Source organism: Cynocephalus volans, chromosome 4 (assembly GCF_027409185.1).
Source record: "Cynocephalus volans isolate mCynVol1 chromosome 4, mCynVol1.pri, whole genome shotgun sequence".
NCBI lineage: Eukaryota > Metazoa > Chordata > Mammalia > Dermoptera > Cynocephalidae > Cynocephalus > Cynocephalus volans.
Window position 1 is genome coordinate 146,515,257 of NC_084463.1, and position 14,202 is coordinate 146,529,458.

General features: G+C 39.9%; 1 protein-coding gene across 1 annotated transcript; it reads right to left on the reverse strand.

Moving 5' to 3' along the window:
• Window positions 1-481: 481 nt before the first annotated feature.
• LOC134377371 (olfactory receptor 4C46-like) lies at window positions 482-1,410 on the reverse strand. The gene is given in 2 exon segments (XM_063096027.1): window positions 482-909; window positions 912-1,410. Coding segments are annotated over 2 exon segments (927 nt in total).
• Window positions 1,411-14,202: the final 12,792 nt, after the last annotated feature.

Sequence of the window (14,202 nt, forward strand, 5' to 3'; positions counted from 1 at the left end):
TATACTTTTAATTTTAACATGTCAAGGTTTATAATATTTAGGTTTTGTCTTCTTACTGCAATTAAGCCTTCCATGTTTTGCATAGAGTGTTATTCAAAAAATTTAAATCTCAACAGTACATTTGTAATATGATGACTATTTGGGAATAATAGCAGTGCCTACCTCTCTGGAGTGTTATAGACATTACTGTTCAATACCAATATATATTATTATTTAAAAAAAGTTTTATTGTAAGGAAAGCCTATGAATCCATGTACTGGAGGAATTAAGCCCCAATTTGATAGAATTCCCTAAATATGCACAGTAGTCCTCTTATTGGTTTTCTCCATTTCCTTGCACCATTTCTACTCCTCTTTATGCAGAATCGATGAATTTCAGTGATTAATTTCTTTTTCTTTATCACGTACGCATTTCTTGCTGACATCCAAAATGTCCTTTTGAATCTTGTCTTAGTTGACTTAATGTTGAGCTCCAGGTACATTTATTTGTCACCTGAAATACCCTTCCTACTACAAAATTTGTGAATGGCATTTTTCATCTGAGCATTTCTCAAGGTGTAGGTTAAAGGGTTTAACATGGAAGTTATGACAGTGTAGAATAAAGCAATTGCTTTATCAATGGATAAAGTAGCTCTGGGTCTCATGTACACAAATATGCAGGTCACAAAGAATAAGATGATCACTGTGATGTGGGAGACACAAGTAAAGAGGGCTTTGCACCTCCCTTCCAAGCTGTGGGTTCTTAGGGAGTGCAGGATGACCACACTGGAGACCATCAAGAGAAGGAAATTTAACATGCAAATAAAACCATTGTTGGGAGCAATGAAGAGCCCAAGAGTGTAGGTGTCAGTACAGGCAAGATTGACCAAAGTGTTCAGATCACACATAAAGTGATCTATGACAGAAGGCTACAGAAGGGTAACTGGATGATGAAGAGGATCTGTATGGTTGTGTGAAGAAAGCCTCTTACCCCCAGTACTCCCACTAGTAGGCAACAAACCTGCCAGTTCATAATGATGGTGTAGTGCAGGGGCTTACAGATGGCCACAGAATGGTCAAAGGTCATCACAGTAAGTAGGATACCCTTTGAGCCACCAAAGAAATGTTCCCCAAAGACTGAAGTCATACGTCCATTGAATAGGATGGGCTTCTTTTCACGGAACAAATCTATGATTAGTTTAGGGGTATCAACAGAGGAATAGCAGGCATCAATAAAGGAGAGATAGGCCAGGAAAAAGTACATAGGGGACCCCAATGATGGGCTGAGAGTAATGGTGACCACAATGAGCACATTTTTTATCACAGTGATGGTGTAGATGACAAAACCCACAGCAAATATAATTTTCTGCCCCTTTGGATTCTCTCTAAGCCCTAGTAGAAAAAACTCTGTCAGGTCGTTCCTATTCACCATGTACTTCACATGATGGCTAATTGCATTACCTAACTTTTTTTTGTTAGTGCAAACTTGCATTTATTACACTTGTTCATTCTAATAAATAACAAATATTGGGTTGTATTGTGTTCTGAATACTTAAAAGGTTTTTCTTGACATGGCAATTAAGTTTCCCAGTCCTCGAAGATTACTCAAATTGCCTCCCCTGGTTTAGACTCTGTTAAGAGTATAGGAGGGCTTCCAGGCAAGATGGTGGAAGAGACAGTCCCCAGAGTCACTCTCTCCCACAAATCAACCAATTTACAACTATTAAAAAGCAACAACAGCTAAGCTGGGGCTGCTAGAGCTCAGAGGAAGAGGAGGAGAGACCTATGGAGTTCGTGAAGGCAGGAGAAGACACAATGAGAGAAAGAAAGAATTGCTTCCACCATTGTGAATTCTGGCTGCTTCCAAGCAGGAGCTGGTGAGTGCATGGAGCAAGAGCTGGCAAAAGCTGCAGCTGTGCCCTTCATGTAAAGTTGCTTGGAGGCGTCAGGGGAGAAGAGGGTCTTGTTGGCCTCCAGGCCAGCAAGACTGTTAATAGGGTTCCCATGGACCCACAGAGGAGCAAGGAGCCACAACAACTAAAAAAAAAAAAAAGTCACTCAGAGACCAGTGAGTCACTGCAAGGGACCAGCACATGGCCTGTCCCATGGGAAGTGTTTGGAATACAGGCAGTGGGGGAGATGGGCCCACTGGGTGAACACTGGGGCACAGCAAGGACAGCTGATCTGCCCCCCAGTCAGCACAGGGCCACTCAGTGGAGACTAGCCAGGAATATAGAACTGTAGGGGGTGCCATGTGCTGAAAATACTCAGTCAGGCCCAGAGCAGAGTTTCCACACAACACAGGTGTACTGGAACTCACAAGACCCAGAAGTAAATACAAGGTTGACAATTAAAATCTGAGCTGCACAAAAATGTTACTCTTTCCTCTGTGTAACCGAGACGAGACGGAGAAAAGAGAAAGAAAGAATTCACTCAAAGTACCATCAATGAGGCCTGGAAGGACTGCCAACCAGCAGGGGAGCAGCAGCCCCTGGAGGGACTGATGGCCATCAGGAGAGCAGCCCCGATCCAAAATCAGCCTTTCTTTTTATTGACAAGACAAGGAAGTTTCACAAGAAAAATCAGTTGATTGAATCATCAAAGAAGGACATAAAAACAGGCAGTGTAAAACTTGTAACAGCAGTAAATTAACAATGTGACATTCCAGAATGTAATTTGTAAAAAGCTAAGTTAATTCACCACCAAACAACTCATCATTAGTAAACATTTTCTTTTTCACATACTTCCTAAAGCAATTTCCTTAGCATATTTAAACAGCATTCAAGCAGTTTCCCTCACATATCTTAAGAACAATCAGTAGGTTAAATAGTAGTCATTCAAGCTGGAATCAAACCAGCAACCTAAAACAGTCAAAGTACACAATTCCAACCCTAAACAGTGATTAGAATTGATTAGATGACTTTTTTATTTTTTATTTTTTATTTTTATTTTTTTAAATTTTATTTTGTCGATATACATTGTGGCTGATTATTGCTCCCCATCACCAAAACCTCCCTCCCTTCTCCCTCCCCCCCCCACAATGTCCTTTCTGTTTGCTTGTGTATCAACTTCAAATAGTTGTGGTTGTTATAACTTCTCCCCCACCCCCCGGTTTTTGTGTGTGTGTGTGTGTGTGTGTGTGAATTTATATATTAATTTTTAGCTCCCACCAATAAGTGAGAACATGTGGTATTTCTCTTTCTGTGCCTGACTTGTTTCACTTAATATAATTCTCTCAAGGTCCATCCATGTTGTTGCAAATGGCAGTATTTCATTCGTTTTGATAGCTGAGTAGTATTCCATTGTGTAGATGTACCACATTTTCCGTATAGACGTCATGCATGAGGTATGTGATTTCTCTGGATCTCCACTGCTCTGGATCATAGCCTGCAATCTTTTTACTGTATAATTTTTCTGAGCCTTATTGTGAATTAGTTGAGTGCTCAGTGATTTTTATTTTATTTATTTATTTATTTATTTATTTCCTCTGAGGGGTAAGGGGATCGCAACCCTCAGCTCGGTATGGTCCTCACGGCGCTCAGCCAGTGAGCGCAGGGGCCATTCGTATACAGGATCCGAACCCGTGTACTCGGCGCTAGTCACGCCGCACTCTCCCGAATGAGCCACCTGGCCAGCCCGAGTGCTCGGTTTCTGTTTTTGTTTGTTTTTTTTCTGATCGGTACGGGGATCGCAACCCTCAGTACAGTAAGGTCCTCACGGCGCTCAGCCAGTGAGCGCAGGGGCCATTCCTATATCGGATCCGAACCCCCGGCCTCGGCGTTACTAGTGCCGCGCTCTCCCGTGTGAGCCACTGGGCCGCCCAAGTGCTCAGGTTTTTATTTTTTTGTTTTTTATTTATTTATTTATTTATTTTGTGACCTGTAAGGGGATCGCAACCCTTGGCTTGGTGTCGTCCCCACCGCGCTCAGCCAGCGAGCGCACCGGCCATCCCTATGTTGGATCTGAATCCGCCGCGGGAGCGCCGCCACGCTCCCAGCCCAGCACTCTCCCAAGGGATCCATGGCCCCTGGGCTCAGTTTTTAAACACATGTTACTTCCTCTAGAAAACCAGCTTGAGGGCCGGCGGTGGCTCAGTCGAGAGAGTGCGGCCCTGGGAGAGCAGCGGCGGTGGGAGCGAGCGCTGAGGCCGGGGGTTCAGATCCTATATAGTGATGCGTGATGGCCGGTGCGGCTCACTGGTTGAGCGCTGTGCGGGACAGCAGGCCAAGGATTGCGATCCCCCTACCGGTCACAAAAACACACAAAAACAAAGAAAGAAACAAACAAAAAAGAAAACCAAGTTGAGAGAGACTTTCAGGAAGATGGCAGAGTAGAGGTGCCCATGAAGCATTCCTCCCACAGAAGAAGATTATAAAGTGGCACTCTGCCACCACTGCCACAGTCACCAGAGCCATTGTCTACTACACAGATACCACATCTATGAAGGATGCCTTTAGAGCCACCAACAGGTAACCCCGCTGCACTGCAGACACTATAGCTGCTCGAGCCACTGCTGTGGATACCACAGTCAATTGGGCAACTGCCGCAACCACCATTTCTACAGTCGCTAGCACCAATACTACAATGCAGGCACCACCATCATGTGAGCAGCCTGCCACCACTGGAGCCACTGCTGCCACTTAGGCAGCCCACAAAAGTCATGCCCACAACCACTGCCATCACAAGGGAAGTCTACTATTACAGCAGCAGCCACAGCATCCACTAGAGCTGTGCAGGTGGACTGCCAAGAGCTCAACGGCATTGACCCTACGAGGGTCACAAGTAAAGTCCAGGGAAGGAGAGTCATAAAGCAGTAGAAGAAGCAAGATGAGCAGACAACAACATAGAAATACTACAGATACCAAAACAAACAAGCAAACAAACAAACAAACAAACAAACAAACAAAATGATAGAAAGTACGAGTCCACTAAGGAATACAATAACTCTGAAGTATCAGATCCCTTAGAGTAGGAAATCTTTAATAAGACCAAAAAGGAATTCCATGTAAAAATCCTAAGCAAACTCAGTGTAAGTAGATTTAAGAAGGCGCAGTTAGACCACACAGTGAACTGAGTTCTGGGCCAGGCCTCAGCGTTTCCAGGCAGAACCCGGCCCTTGGGGGGAGTCCCCCCCCCCCCCCCCCCGCGAAGCCGGCGTTGCCAGGGAAGCCAGCGTTGCCAGGGAACCCTGTGTTCTGTTGTGGAATTCCGAGCATTTGGATGGGGACTAGTCCCGTGAAGACCTACGTTCGAGGACATTTGGCGGGGTTGTCCGACGGCGCTGGACGCTTTCTTCGGAGCTGACAGGGTCGTTCTCTAAACCCGCAGCGATGTCGTCCTGGCTTGGGGGCCTCGGCCCCGGCTTGGGCCAGTCTCTGGGTCGAGTGTGGGGTGGCCTGGCTTCCGTCACTGGCCAGATTTCAAATCAGACAAAGAACATGCTGAGGGAGGCTGCGGAGGAAGTGGAAGGTAAGAGCTGGAGCCAGGGGAGGGAGGGCTTTCCTGGGACCCTGGGAACATCCGTCAGCAGACGGGGACAGGTCGCAGACGAGTCCCACCCCGTCCCTTTCTATTACCACTCCTCCTTTAGACTCTTCCCGGTTGATTTTCTGTGATGAATGACCACGGGGGTCTGCAGGAGGAGTCTGGTTCTTGTCCTTTGGACTACTCTGGAGATCTCAGAGTCAAACTGCTCCCAGGTGGAGTAGACTTTAGTTTTCTTTGGTTCATTCACACCCACCACTTATTCTGCCCTCGTTTTGGGGGCGGATCTGAATTTTGACCATCTTCATTTTGTCACAGTTATAAGAATTGTATATGATAAGTCGTCACTTTTTCTGTTTTCTTCTATTTTTGTAACAATAGAAAGAGCTGATAATTAAAACATTTGGTAACTCTTGCCCTTTCTGTGTTGCGTGTATTATTTGTTAGTGAGACATAGCTGTTTTTCCATTAAGATATATTTTTACTTACTGTGATGACACATTGTACAGTTCCAGCTGCTTTTAAAAATTACCATTCTAAACAGATTAGGTGGTACTTTGTCTTCTTCAGGGTAGCAATTAGACAGCCAGAGTTTCAAACAAAATGTGTAAACAACCAGAGAAGCAACCCTACCTGTGATTTTCAAAACAAGGGTGTTTTGTCAGTATAATTTATTGCATGCTGCTTCTATCTTCGTTTGACTTATACTATAGTCCAGAGAAGTTATTTTTATAATATTAGAGTGCTGTGAGTAATGAAAAAACACTAATACCTAGAAAAAATCACTCTGTGGATGATAATTTTCTGACAGCATCAATGGTGCTATTTTGGCACTACTGGGCTCTGACTCTACTTTTAAATGCAAATGTGTAAAACCAGACTGAGCTCATTATTATTTTTACTAATTTATATCTATTTTGCTTTAAATAAGTGTTCTTTTAGTGTATTTTCATTTTCTGTTTACAGGTCATTAATTATTTGATATTAGAAGCAGAAGTTAGAAATAAGGCCTTAACTCCCAGTTGAATAAGTTTCATCTAAAATTACAGGGTAGTCAACAGAGAAAGAGTGTCAGTTTTCAAAACTTAATGAGCACTTCAAGGGAGTAAAGGTAGACATCCTAAGGTATAGGACAGAGGCAAAATAATGACTTGTATGATAATAAACAACATTAACGGCAATGGAAAGTTGTGATGAAAATCAAGTGGTATACGTCTGAATTTGCTCTCATATCTGCCTACTATTCTGTTTAAACCCAGTGAAATATATTTTCCTTAAAATGCTTGTTTATGCTTCATGTGTTGATCAGATATTCAGTATATGCTATTTCTTTTGTAACAGAATTACCTTATTTTATGAGAACGGAAATTGAAGCCATTCATGCAGTCTTAGTATCAGAGGCAAGTATAATTAAAGACTGATTAAACTTAGATTTTTCTTTCCTTTTTTTCTTTTCTTTTCTTTTCTTTCTTTTCTTTTTTTTTTTTGTGGTTGGCCAGTAAGGGGATCCGAACCCTTGACCTTGGTGTTATCAACACCTTGCTCCAAACAACTGAGCTAACTGGCCAGCCCAGATTTTCCTTTTTGGAAGCTGTGAGAGTTATTCAAACTTTATTTCAGTCCTCTCATTTTTAATGCACTCCCTTCCACTTTTTATCTCTTCTTCTTTGTCTCTGTTTTTGTGAGCTTTTATCAGCCGCCTTTAGATGAAGAATATATTTACATGTTACTGCAGTTTGCTGTTCTTTAATATTCCCATCTCTATTTCTATATGCTGGAAGTAGGAAAACTGCCAAATGTAGAAATGACTGTTACAAAAATCTATCATTATCGAGGATTTACTGTGTTCTAAGAGTGTGTTTAATTGCAGTAGTACATTTATTTAAGTATAATATGAAGACTGTAATTCTGTTTAATATACAGCTTTTTAATTCCCAAACGTTAAAATAACAATAATATTTGGATACAAAGTAGTTAAGAATATAGGTATAGCAAATTAATTTTACCATTTTATTCATTATTGGTCAAGTGTTTAGTCGTGACTAGTTCACATTGTCCTTAATAGGGATGAGAAAAGCTTGGAAAAGAGTTCAAAGGAAAGCCATAAAGAAGATGAAAGGATTTAAAAGTAGTTTCTAGGGCCGGCCCCCTGGCTCACTTGGGTGAGTGCGGCGCTGGGAGCACCAAGGCTGCGGGTTCAGATCCTATATAGGGATGGCTGGTGCACTCACTGGCTGAGCATGGTGCAGACAACATTGTGCAGAGGGTTGCGATCCCCTTGCGATCCTCTTACTGGTAAAAAAAAAAAAAAAGTAGGTTCTATTGTAAAGGACTAAAGAAACTCAACTATTAACCTTGAGATAAGAACAGTGAGAGAACACTTAATAACTGTGTTTCAGCAAAAGATATTCTTAGAGGACTGTGGTAAGCATGTTTTCCTCTTAACTAAGCCCATAAAAAGAGAACATAGAATTTAGATATAAGAAAATATTCACTGACTAGCATTGTTGAACTCTGGTCTAGACTATCCAGGTGGGATTGTGGAATTTGAAAGTAGAGGGACCTCTCAAGAAGAACGACAGTGGTATTCTGCTTCAGTACAAGGTGGCAGTTTGGTGGCACTTAGAGATCTTAGCCAATACCTTAGTAATTACCTAATAAGTAAAGTAGGTGTGTTCCAGTGACAAACAGTTTCTTTGTACAGCCAAGATAGGAAATCGTTCTCACAGTTCCTAAAGAAATCCTGAGAAAGCACTCATCGGCACAGATCCACCCAGAAAATTAAAGGGCAGAGGTGTGTGTAGTAGCATTAGCTTTGGTTAATTCACCAGTGTCCATTTTGATCAAAAAATAAATAAGGTTAACCTGCTCAATGAATGTCTGCTCCGTATTGAGCTTGAGAAGGGACATAGAAGTCTTCTGTCCTTCTGTTGATCTCAGTTCTTTTAATGCCTCTCATAGTGTTATCATTGGACTATAGTAAGTATGATTCTAGTGTTTAGAAATATTTGTTTTTGATAAAACACCTCCAAATGCAAGCTAAATTTCTCATTTGGTGTTTATTCGAAGTACCGTAAGCTACTCAAATACTAGAGGAAAAGAGACGATTGGACTTCGCAAGGGCTTATTTTCAAAGATAATTTTGACTATACATAATTCTCACCTTATGTGCTTACTTCATACCCTAACCCCGTATGTGACTGTACAGTATATCTGTTCAAGACTTACTGCTGTAAGAGGATAAGGTGTAGATATGGCTGAATAGTTTATTTAGTAAGTTTTCATATAGACAGAGGGCAGTGTTTTTTCAGGGGTTTTCCAAAGGAAATTAGATTTGCTTATAGATGTTAATATGTGTAGCTGACTGAATTAGTTAGGATTCTTTAGTTCCAAGTAACAGTAACCAGTGTAAGCTAACTTAACCTTCTGTATACAAAGAAAAACAGTCATCACATTTACTGTCTTGGACCAATAGACTATTTTAATCTTTTTATATTAAGTCATTTTACAAACAAGTTACAGAAGTATGAATAAAGTAATGGTGAAAAACTTTATTAGAAATTTTAATAATAATTTAAATATAGCAAATCCAAATTTTTATTTCATATTTTTCTGGTTTTAAAACATATACACACAAAATAGGCAGTGTTCTTTGAATTCAGTTAAGTGCTTATTAACTCTTTTTTTGTGTTTTTTAAAATTAAATTTTTTATCGAAACATATTGATGGCACATGTTAACTCTCAAGCATACATGAGAATGTTTCTATCTATCTTGTAAATACTTGTTCCAGATTTTAATTACTCCCCTAGTAATTATCATTACTTCTAATTCTTTTTTTTTGACCAGTAAGGGAATCACAACCCTTGGTACGGTGTGGTCTGCACCACGCTCAGCCAGTGAGCGCACTGGCCATCCCTATATTGGATCCAAACCCGCGGCCGCAGCACTACTAGCACTGCACTCTCCTGAGTGAGCCACGGGGCTGCCCCCGTTTTTAAATTTTTTGTTTTGTTTTGATCATTACTTCTAATTCTTGACTTGTGTCATTAAAACTGACAGTTTTGAAAACTTTAATGGCTCATGTTTTTTAAAAAAATTTAATCATAATTGATTATACATATTTTGGGGATTCTGTGTTGATCAAATCAATATTACTAGTATGTGTATTATTACAAATTGTACTTAATCTTTATGCCTCTTGTCCAGTCTCTCCCTATCTCCCCTCCCTCCTCCCTCCCACCACTGATAACCCTAGATTTCTTCTCTCCCTCTGAAAGGATAATGGTTACTCAGTTGATTTGCTGCTTAGATGATCTGTCCAATGCTGACAGGTGTGTTCAGGTCCCCTAATATTATCATAGAGCAGATGCTTCTTCTGTCATTCTGGAATGGGCTTTGTGGAGGCATCCTCTTCTTTTTTTTTTGCTCTCTGCTGGTGACTCTCCTTGTGTCAGTGCATTCCAGTGGCTGGCGGACCATCTGTGTGGTGGTTATGGCATCCAGCCACTTTTGTGGCAACCCTGGTAGCTGTGGTCGACCACCCACATGGAGGTGATGTTTTTGGCATGTTCCTTGGCACTGGCGGTGTGCCTGGTAGTGGACAGGGGTCTGGTCTCTGGCTCCATGCCCCAGGTCCCCAAGGCACTGGTGGTGTTCCTGGGCCAGAACTAATATTTTGTCCTTTGCTTACTTCTAAAACAGGTGAACTTCCTGTGGGAACCAGTACTTGAGCTGTGTTGTTGCACTAAATTGCTCTTTGCTGCTGTTTCCCTAGGGAAGGCTTTTTGTGCAGCTCAGTTTTAAATGGTTGACCTCATAGGTCCTTCTGGCTTTCCAGACACCCAGTGTACCTGGATTGTGTAGAAACTCTGACCTGGGCCTGAATCTTGTCATCAAACTGCACCGCATGCAATTCTGCATTCCTGACCAGTCTCTTCTGAGTGCTCCTGTGCTGACTGGGGGTCTGATTGGCTGTCCTTGCTCTATCCCAGTTTTCTTCTGGTGGGCCCATCCTCCCCCCACCCACACTTCATGTGCGATGGGTCCTGCACGGGTCCCATGCGATGACTTACTGCTCTCTTAACAGCTCCCCTTTTTCAGCTGTTCTGGCTCCTTGCTCCTGTGTGGGTTTACGGGAACCCTATTAGCAGTCTTGCTGTCCTGGGGGCCACCAAGGCCCTCTTCTCTGCCACCTCCAAGCAACTCCATCTGAAGGGCACAGCTGTGGCTTCTACTGGCTCCTGCACCATGTGCTCAGCAGTTCCAGCCTTTAAGGCTGCCATGGCCCAAAATCCTCCAAGCAGATTTTTCTTTCTCTCTTTGTGGTTTCTCCCCCTTCATGAACTCCATAGGTCTCTCCTCCTCTTCCCCTGAGCTCCAGTGGCCCCAGCTTGGCTGTTGTTGCATTTTTATAGTTGTAGATTGGTTGATTTGTGGGAGAGAGAACTCATGATTTTGTTGATCAGACAATGGCTGTCAACTTTGCTCCATAATTACAAAGTATTTTTATTCTTATATTTATAAATACCAATTAGAATGATCAATCCATTGAATTATTTTCATTTCTGTGTCATCTGTTTCCTCCTAGTCATCTTTGTATACACACTGGCCTTCAGCATTTGTCCATGAATGAACTGAATCAAGTAAATGTTGGAGTACAAATGTTATACCTAATGAAAGAATACTGTCTCATATTCATTTAGCAAAATGGGATGGTTCAGGTCCTTGTCATAAAGTATTGCAGAATAAAATACTTTCTTATCAAATGGCTAATGTGAAAATCATATTTCCTTTTTGTTCTTAGAAATATATTGTTCATTCATCAGTTCTTGAGTTTGAGAAAATTTCATTTTGATATTGCCATCTAAAGACTTGTTTGACATTTTGCCTCTATAGTCAGTATCACCATTAGATTCTAGAGTGCTGCTTTCTGTCTCTTTGCATTCATCTTCAGAGTTGTCGAGTGATTGTGAAATGTTTTCCTCTGTCATTTTATTTTCCTTTGTCGAAAAACGAAAAATTCTGAATTTTCAACTGTGTTCGATGAAAGCCAAAAAAAAAAAAAAAAAAAAAAAAAAAAAAAACCTCCAAAGATATCTCCAAACTGCTGTTTACTTTCATAAATATGATGTCATACTTAGGGCAATGCAAACAGAAAACTGGTTATTTCACTATTACATGATTCTTCTAGGTGATTCTGTAAGTTTTCCATTTTCTTATTATTTTAGTCTTTTTCAGCATAGTTGGGAATAGTTGATAAATAATGATAAAATAAATCCTAGGATAATAAAATAGCAAAATGTTTCAGGATACAGAAAAAACAAGATCATTACAATCCCATGGATTATTCTTAGATTTATGAAAGGATCCAATGTACCATTATGGTAATTGCATGGTGGAATGAATTTTATTCTATTTTAAAAAGTAGGCAAATTTTTTGTTTGTTGGAAGACCTTTAAGAAAGAGTAATAGTCATTAATATCAATTCTTACAAATAGGACTTCTTTAAAAAGAAATTAAGGTTGGTACTAGTGGACCATGATAGTTTACCAAGCATTAAGCAGGATGAAATATTTTAAGAACATAAGTGTGTCTGGACTCCAAGAGCAGAAATGCAGGCACACTTTAGGAAGGGGCTGCAACTAGAAATGGAGGCCATCGGGAGTCTTTTTTTCTCATTTATATTCTTCTCTGCTCTTCGTCGTGTGTATTTATTCTTTTTTCCTTTCAGCCCAGCCTCCTCTGCTACGTATTCCATGTGATAGAAAATATGACCCCAGACAACTCTTAATATATTACAGGTTCAGCCAGATAAGGAGAATCTGTCCTTTATGTGTTTTCTCAACCTTTCTGACTCTCATATGGCTGGGGAGATGAGGGCAGACAACCAAGTAGGTATTGATCAAATTCAAAGTTCTAGTTATTAGCCACAGTTAAATAACTTCAGGGTTCTTTTTGTGTTAAAAAGCCTCAAGTGGACTTTTATAACCAGGTTTTGACTTCAGTATATTGTGTTATTCATTTCTGTATGTTTTTCATGTTAACAGCTCTCAGAAAATCATGCACAAGCAGCCAATAGAATAGAAGGTAATTAGTTGTGTGACCATTGGTCCTGTTTCTTGCTACTACTTCTTCAAGATAAGCGAGGTCTGTGTTAGATTTCTGGGGCTAGAGTCCCAAACTAGGGTTTGTGGATGTTGTAATTATTCCTTTGATTTACTCCATTTGTTTTCTCTGGGATTCGTAAAATATTCCTAGACCGTAGTTTTCATGGCTGCTGACATCAGAAGTTCCTAGAATCTAAGAAAAAAACAGATGACATCCCCAAAGTGAAAAATTCATCATCTTCTGGCAGCTTTCTTGCCCACTGTCAGTCTCCTTTTTTGCAGTCATGATTGTTAAACTGTGTAGATATATTAGTAGAATGCTTAGTAAATTATCTGTAATAACTTTTAAATTCTTTTTTGCAGAGAGTTTGAATGTCTATTTCTCTTGTCCCATTATATTCTTATTATGTTCATATTATGTTCATGACAAGGAGCGATAATAGGTTAAGATAATAGTTATGTAATTTTTTTCATGTTTTCCAACATCTTAAAACAAGACTATTTATAATGTCTAGAGTCACTGAATTATATTTAGACTATTTTGTATACTTTTAACAGTAGTTTTTCAAACAATCCCAATAGTGATTTTCAAATTGGATTGTTCAGAGGTGCCTCAGGGCATCTGGGGAACAAGGCAAGTAGGTGATGTGAGGCTTTAGCGTCCTACCTGTAAATTCAGCCAGAAATCTTTTAAAAAAATATGTCTTAAAAAAGTTCTGCTGCTTGGGGAGAAAACAGAAGCTCAAACAGGTAATCTGTCCATTCATTTACTAGACATGTACTATATGCTAGACATTGGGTATAGAAAGATGGGAGAAACGTCAATCAGCGGCTTTTCTTAGCAGAAAATCAAACTGAGCAAAATGTTAATTTTTCCCCTTTGGTTTAGAATTAGGCATATTCTGTATAAACATGCTTATGCACTTGTGTAATTTGAAAGTATATTTTAAAGGCCATAATTCTGTCTGAGACCTTTTATATTTTTACATCATTTTTATATGAAGCAATATTTTTTTCATAATTCCATGCACATAACTTACAGTCTTTTTGTTGAAAATCCTTTTTTCTTTGCTTTCTAGAATGAAAGACTGAAAAAACTTTGTACTGATCAGCAAGAGAAGCATGAAGCCTTAGAGTTTCAAATAAAGCAGCAATCTACAAATTACCAACATCAACTACAACAGAAAGAGGCAAAGATTTTTACAGTTACCTCGTATTCACTTTACTGTAATGTATTTAGGAAGGTTTTTAAGAGTTATAATATAAATCAAGCTATCTTGATCCATAAAAGTATGGAAAGGATGTTGAATTTAATAATTCCCGACTCATTTTGATAACACCATTTTAACAAGAACTTTCTAAGCTTTTCTACTAAGTTTATATTATGTAAACTGACCTCTGTGGACTTTAATTTCTACTTTCCAAAAGAAGGAAAGTTTTTATGTAAAATGTCTTCAGGCATCTGTTGCTTGTAATTTCTGATTTTATGAAACTTTAATTTATCAAATTTTCTTAAGTTGTTTTAAATCAGTGTGGTTATTCCTAATGACTTTTTAAAATGCTTTTGATTGCAAGTGTTATTATTTGTAGTACTGGCATGTACTTGATTTTCTATGGAAAAAGAATATGAAA